This window comes from Marmota marmota, unplaced genomic scaffold (assembly GCF_001458135.2).
Source record: "Marmota marmota marmota unplaced genomic scaffold, marMar, whole genome shotgun sequence".
In the NCBI taxonomy this organism is placed as follows: Eukaryota; Metazoa; Chordata; class Mammalia; order Rodentia; family Sciuridae; genus Marmota; species Marmota marmota.
Genome location: NW_026000093.1, coordinates 861230 through 869015, shown reverse-complemented (window position 1 = coordinate 869015; position 7786 = coordinate 861230). Strand labels below are relative to the sequence as shown.

Sequence of the window (7786 nt, the reverse complement as noted above, 5' to 3'; positions counted from 1 at the left end):
AGAAAAAAAATGATAATAATAATAATAATAAATGCAGTCCTAGAGTTCTATTAACTTCTCTTCCAGTAGGTGGAGCTGTGCCCACTGGGCCAAGCTTCTCCTCTCAATAGGTGGGAACCATTCACTGTGCAGCAGCTCTTTCTCCTAGACTGGGCGGGTCTCCAATCCTGAGTGTCTAGGGCCTTGTCTTGTGTTTCCTCAAGCCAGGCCGTGCTCACCTGTGGCGCTCACCACAATACTGGCTACACGCCAGGTCTGCTGCTCCTGGGAGCCCTGTTTTCATGAACACCTGGGCTCACTCTCCCTGTTTGCCTCCCTCAGACCCTAAGTTTGTAGAGCTTGGGGCTGAGAACCCCCAGCGAATTTGCTTGCCCTCCTGTAGCCACGCCCCCGGTAGCTGGTGCAAGAGACCTCAGTTGTCAGCACTGGTGGGAGCGGTAGCCGGGAGTTCCGCACCACGAGTCCCGCGCCACTCCTGATTCCCTCGGTCTGGCTATTGCGCTCACAGGAGAGCTGGGAGTGGCCCTTACGGTTTCCCCGCTGTGTGGAGAGAGATGGCTAGGGGGTTACACACCTGTCACGCTGGTTTCAATGCAGTTATCTCCTCTGCCCGTGACGCCATTTCTCTGCCATGGTGGTATCCCATGCAAATGGTGACCATTCGTTCCCTTTGCCGGGTGACCAATGCAACGGGTGGGTCCTGTCTCTCCCAATCCCCGTTTCAATCCTGTGGCCACTGCCTATGAAGGCTCGGTTGGCTTTTACCTCTGTAAGTTCCTAAGGGCCAACCAGTTATTTCAGCGGGATCGTTAGTGCTGAGTCACACGAAGCAGGGGAACCGGAGCTTGAATGCAGCCGATCCGGGCTCAGTGTGTGTGTTCTGAGGGGCCCAGCCTGTACACCCCAGATCCACGTCAGCTCAGCATTGCCTAGTGATCCTGAGCAAACAGCATTTAGACAGTTTACGGCTCCCTATGCCCGCGCAGTTGAAGAGGTCAGAGACTTGATCTCTCCGCCCGCCGCCATGTTAGATCTCCTCCATCCCCCATTTATTTTTATTTTTTTTATTTTATATGTGGCACCGAGGATTGAACCCAGGGCCTCGCACGAGCTAGGCGAGAGCTTTACCACCGAGCCACAATCCCAGCCTCTTTTCCCCCATTTTTAAGAAAGTTCCACTTATTGTTTTTTCCTTGGTTTTTATCTTTCTCACAGTGTTAAAGAACTTTCAAGGTAGACTTTTCTTGGTGGAGTAACTATGGGAGTTTGGTTACTTTGTTCATTTTCTACTGCTACTTCTTCCTTCTTGTGTTTCTGAGATTTTTTTCACAACTCACAGTTGTGAACTGTTTCATTTGTGAGACAGTTGTCTACTTATAACAGGGTCTTTCAACAACATTTAGCACATGTGAGGTCCTAGGTTCAATTTCCCAGCACTAGGGGATAAAAAGATTAAAAAAAAATGAAAGAAAAAAATTTATTTGACTCGGGGTATAGCTTCATGGTAGAGCATGTGTTCAGTGTCCTTAACACGAAAAAGAAAAAGAAAAAACAACTGGTAAAAATATAGAAAGCCTGGTTATAGTGATTTTATTGGTTTTGTTTAATCAAAATGTGATTAAAAACCTAAATTGCAATAGAAAAAAAAATTTAAACCATTTGTTAATTGTGTCTGACCTCATTGTTAAGCACTCTGGGACACACTGGGTAACTAGTGTATTTATAGGACAGTTTCTATATTTCACATTTCAGAGGACTGTATTAGAAGTTGTAAGTGGTAAACTGGTGTATGACAATGGTAAATGCCTTTTTTTTTTTTTTTCCTAGAATTATTCTAGTATTGATGTCCTCTTACACAGAAGTAGACTCACCAAGTTACAGTCTGTACAAGCTTTAACAGAAATTCAGGAGTTCATCAGTTTTATAACTAAACAAGGTAATTTTTTTAGCCTTTTTTTCCTTTTTCTAATTATGGAAGAGTTTGTTGTGGTAGTTTTGTTTTTCTTAGTAGAAGTACATGTTTCTTACTGCATTGGTTGGAACAGCCTTGAGTTTGTTCTACATGTACACATTTTGAGGTGATATAAGTATTTTTAAACAGTCAAGCATTATTCTATACACTGGGGATGGAAAGCCAAGGATGATTCCAAGGATAAGTAGGTGTGGACCCAAGTGGTAGGGCCTAGCCTGGTAGGAAGCTCTTGGAGGAGAGGTTCAAGTGGAGTGTGGATAGAGGAGTTTCCTGAATGGTCAAAGGAAGATCAGCCCAAGGGCGAGAGGGACTGGATGAGAAATTGACCAGTCATGAAGGCCTATGTCCTGCTAATAGTGGATTTTATCCCAGTGCCTGTGAGAGTACGTGTTTTCAAAGGTGAAATATTTTAGTTATAAATGTTTATTTTTGTTTTTTTAAATTATTAAAAATAATTATGAAAAGTGTTTGAGGGTACTAACAAAAAATTGGTTTTTATATCTATCTACCTTATTGTTCCATTTAAATTTGGAGAAATATTTTTCAGGTACATATATTTATTGTTTTCTACTGTCTAAGAACTAAATTAATATCTTTATCTGTATTACCTTAAGGTTGTTTTTATAACCTGTTTAGGATGTATGGATATTTTTTCCTTGTTTTGTAGAGCCCTAGAGAATTTAAACGGCTTATATACAGTAATAAATGAAAGTGGAGAACCCAGGACCATGTAAATTAAGCTCATATCCCTAACCATTGCTTTCCGGTCACAGAAAGAGAAAACTAAAGTTCTAAACAAAAAATTAACAATGTGAAATTTCAATTTTGTGAGGATTAGAATGAATTTCTTTTCTGAGAGTGTCAAGGCTAGGTTGTTTTAAATATGAGAAGTGTTCCCTACAAATTTTCCAGGGCTAGGACAGTATTCCCTAATTAAGAACAGTGATGAGTCTCCAGACTACATTGTAAATAATCCTGTTAATGATATAAACAAAATCTGTAAATATCTTTGTGCCAATTTAGATCAATTTTGCCTTCAAGAAAATTTACTACAAGCCTATGAAAACCTTTTCAGATTTTAGTGCTTTTTAGATTTTGGAATTGCAGATAAAGGATAGTGGCCCTGTAGTAAATATAAAGATATTTTGTATATGTTTACTTCTGTCTTTTTTATGTATCTTGAAAGTAATTGAGTTTTAGTGTCAAAATGTATTAGATTTAGTAGAATGATTTGTGTTCCTTTTATGAAATAAAGATAAGTACCTTTTTAAAATTTGAACATGAAATTTGAATTTTCTGTTTAGCAACGATAACTCCACTCTGTCAATTGGTCTTGTCATTGAACTGTTCGTATAATCATTTTCTAATATTATTTTTAGATAATTTATCATCTCAGGTCCCCCTTCAGAGACTTCTAAAAACCTGGACAAACAGATATCCAGATGTTAAAATGGACCCCATGAACATCTGGGATGACATCATCACAAATCGGTAAAATATTCTTTGGAGTCAAATGTGGGTTTGTTTGTTTGTTTAATATTTATCTTTTAGTTGTAGTTGGACACAAATACCTTTATTTTATTTATTTATTTTTATGTGGTGCAGAGGATCAAACCCAGGGCCTCGGAGGCGTACGCACAAGGCAAGTGCTCTACTGCTGAGCCACAACCCCAGCCCAAATGTGGGTTCTTTTCCAGAATTTCCAGAATGGTTCTTCTTCTAAATTGTACTTAGAAAAATATGGGGCTTGAGCCTAGAGTAGCTCTTTTTCATCATGCCTTCACAAATTGTTCTGACTAAGTTTACCAGGCCTGTAGTGTGTCCTTTGTCCCCACTTGCCTCTGTTAGGGGATTGCTTCCCACTCTCTGTGTAGGCATTGGGGTGCTGCTGGTTGATGATGAATATGCCCTGGCAGGGAGAGAAGATGGGGGCGGTGGGGGCGGCCCTGCATCTGCTGTTCTCTCATGACTGACTTTTAGATAGTGGGGTAATAGCAAAGAAGACTGCTGGGCACTGATGTTTTATTGTTCTGTTATTAAACCATGTTTTTTTTGACACTCCTACCTCCTACTTTCCCACTCACTGATATAGTTGTATTCACTTTCCCAGGTCTGAAGTTACATGTCCTCATTTACCCTTATCAACCCTGTGGGACCTGGAAGGTAGATACTTGCTGTGTACTCAGGGAGAAGGGAATAGAGGCAGAGAGGTTATAGATTATTTGTGCCATGTCCATAGGAAATAGGACTCAAGGACTCTGACCCCAGCTGTTGTGTCCTTCCATTATTTCCTCTACTATTACTACTACTCTTTTTGTGTGACAAGTTTTTATTGGTGCAAAGTTGCAAGAAAAGCAGAACTCTCCTGTGTACCTTTTTCACAGATTGAACAATTTAAAAAAGAGAAAACTTTGACATTTTTTTAATGTTAACTTTTTATTTTTTCTTCTATTCATACATATTTATTTATTTTCTGAACCATTTGCATGTAAGTTACACACATCAAGTCCTCTTATCTCTTTCTATCAGTGTGTATTTCTTAAGAGTATTCTCTTAAGTACAGTAATGAACTTCATCGCTTTCATTTTTAATCTACAGCTCGATTTCAGTTTTGTCCCATTAACGTCCTCTGAAGCATTTTCTACCCTTCTAAGGACAGGATCCAGTCATGGACTGCATTTAGTCGTATCTTTTTACTCTCCTTTAATCTGAAACAATTCCTCATCCTTGCTTTTGTCTTTCATGACACTGACACTTTGGAGGAATGTTTGCTTTATGCTTTCTCATGATGAGATTTGAGTGATCTATCCCTGGCCAGAATACACTTCACTTCTTCTTAGGCTGTCACATCACATGTGGGGGCACACAGTATCCATTTGCCTTTTTCTGGTAACAGTCATTTTGACTAATCTTTACAGAAAACATTTATTTTGTCTGTCTAATGCCATTTATTTTTCTGTGCAACCAGTCAGAAACTAATGTGGGAGATGCTTGGAGATGCATTATGTCCTGTCTCCTCTGAGACTTAACCCCTCTATGTTTCATGTCTGCGGATGACCCTTGGCTCATTCAGTTGATGGTTGTGAAATGATTTCTGAGTTCACCACTTATTCCCTGACTGTCAGTTTATATCTTATTGTAAGACAAAGTTTTCCTTCTCCCCATTTTTAAATTCATTTTTAAAAATAAATACTTTTGATATTTTTCAAAATTTATCAATATATACTCATGGTTCTAGTTTTATTTTATGGGATACAACCCATTATTGTCCTTATTTCAGGTTCAAATTATCCCGGATTTGGCCCGCAGAAGCCCCAGCAAGCTGATACTCCTAGCTTATCTTACAAAGCTTTTCTCCTATTTTCTTCTAGAAATGTTATGGTTTCTGTGTTTGCATTTAGGACTAAGATCCATTGGAAGTTAATTTTTGTAGATGGTGTAAGGTAGGGATGTTAGTTAATTCTTTTCATTTTGATAACTAGGTTTTTTTCCCCTTTTGTTCAAAAGTCTTTTCCCCCCCATAATTGAATTGCCTTGGCACCTTTTTTTGAAAATCAGTTGATCATATATGCATGGGTCTGAAATTGGATGTTCTTTTCTATTCCTTGTTTGATTGATTGATATCTTTCCATAATATCAAACTGTCATGTCAATATAAACAGGTTGATATTTTTTGCCTAGTTTTATCAGCTACTGAAATACAGATGTCAGAACCTATTATGATTGTGGAATTCTATTTCTCCCTTTAATTCTGTTTTTACTTATTGTACTTTAAATTCTGTTACTAGGCACATACACTTTCATCTTCCTGATAAAATACCTCTTTTAGCATTACAAAATAATATATTGATGTGTGTGCTATATATATATATATGTATATGCATATATGTGTGTGTATATATATGTATATATATAATGAAAATGCCACCAGATTTTTTTTGGGGGGGTGGGTACCAGGGATTGAACCAGGGGCACTTAATCACTGAGCCACATTTCTCCTGAGTTGCTTAAGGCCTTGCCAAAATAACATATTTTTGCTTAAAACAGTCATGCATATTTTAAAGAATGTATGAGGCACGCTGGGCATGGTGGTAATTATATCTGTAATCCCACTGACTTGGGGGGTTGAAGCCAGGAATAGTATCTAAATTTGAGGCCAGTTTTAGCAACTTAGGAAGACCCTATCTCAAAATAAAATAAAAAGAGGAAAAAGTGTTTTTATACTTGTTTTGGTCAACTTTATCACTGCTGTGGCTAAAAGACCCAACCAGAACAATTGTAGAGGAGGAAAAGTTTATTTGAGGCCTCACAGTTTCAGAGGTCTTAGTCAATAGAAGGCCAGCTCCATTCCTCAGTGCTCAAGATGAGGCGGAACATGATGGCAAAAGAGTGTGGCTGAAGGAAGCAGCTCACATGATGATCAGAAAGAGAGGTCTCCATGGACCAGATAGAAATATATACCCCCAAGCCATGCCCCAATTCCCACCTCCTCCAGCAATACCTTACTACTTCAGATACCACTCAGTTAATTTCTATCAGGGGGGTTAATTCACAACCCAATCATTCCTCCCCTGAATCTTCTTGCATTATTTCACTTGAGCTTTTGGGGGACACCTCACATCCAAACCATAACTATACTTACCATTTCTGATGCTCATCCTTTGTTCATAAGGATCCAGATTTTCCTCTAGTATCATTTTCCTTCAGCTTGAAATTTGATCTTTGATAAATTCTCTTAGTTTTCCTTTGTGTAAATGTATTTTTGTTTATTTCACTGTCATTCCTGGAGAACATTTTCTCTGGATGTCAATTTGAGTGGGTTCACTCTCTCCTCAGCAGTCACTTTTGGTGTCCATGTTTCTGAAGACATAGTCAAGGTTATTAAAACAATCCTTCCTCTGATGTAATGTGACCTGCTTTTCTGGCTGCTTTCGAGACTTTTTTTTTTTTTTTCAAAATCCCAACGGCATTTCTTGTAGAAATAGATAAAGCAATCATGAAATTCATATGGAAAAACAAAAGACCCAGAATAGCAAAAGCAATTCTAAGCAGGAAGTGTGAATCTGGAGGTATAGCGATACCAGAGTTCAAACTATACGACAGAGCAATAGTAACAAAAACAGCATGGTACTGGTACCAAAACAGGCAGGTGGACCAATGGTACAGAATAGAGGACACAGAAACCAATCCACAAAACTACAACTATCTTATATTTGATAAAGGGGCTAAAAGCATGCAATGGAGGAAGGATAGCATCTTCAACAAATGGTGCTGGGAAAATTGGAAATCCATATGCAACAAAATGAAACTGAATCCCTTTCTCTCGCCATGCACAAAAATTAACTCAAAATGGATCAAGGATCTAGATATCAAATCAGAGACACGGCGTCTGATAGAAGAAAAAGTTGGCTACGATCTACATACTGTGGGGTCGGGCTCCAAATTCCTCAATAGGACACCCATAGCACAAGAGTTAATAACAAGAATCAACAAACGGGACTTACTTAAACTAAAAAGATTTTCCTCAGCAAGGGAAACAATAAGAGAGGTAAATAGAGAGCCTACATCCTGGGAACAAATTTTTACCCCTCACACTTCAGATAGAGCCCTAATATCCAGAATATACAAAGAACTCAAAAAATCAAACAATAAGATAACAAATAACCCAATCAACAAATGGGCCAAGGACCTGAACAGACACTTCTCAGAGGAGGACATACAATCAATCAACAAGCACATGAAAAAATGCTCACCATCTCTAGCTGTCAGAGAAATGCAAATCAAAACCACCCTAAGATACCATCTCACTCCAGT

At 38.7% G+C, this 7786-nt stretch overlaps 1 protein-coding gene across 5 annotated transcripts in view; it reads left to right on the top strand.

Moving 5' to 3' along the window:
• Positions 1 to 7786, top strand: part of Prkdc (protein kinase, DNA-activated, catalytic subunit) — a 177125-nt gene that overhangs the window by 136769 nt on the left and 32570 nt on the right. For all 5 annotated transcript variants that reach the window (XM_048782878.1, XM_015485774.2, XM_048782879.1 and 2 more), the window contains 2 exons: positions 1828 to 1936; positions 3352 to 3463. In XM_048782878.1, coding sequence (XP_048638835.1) covers positions 1828 to 1936; positions 3352 to 3463 — 221 coding nt within the window. The remainder of the gene's footprint in view (positions 1 to 1827; positions 1937 to 3351; positions 3464 to 7786) is intronic.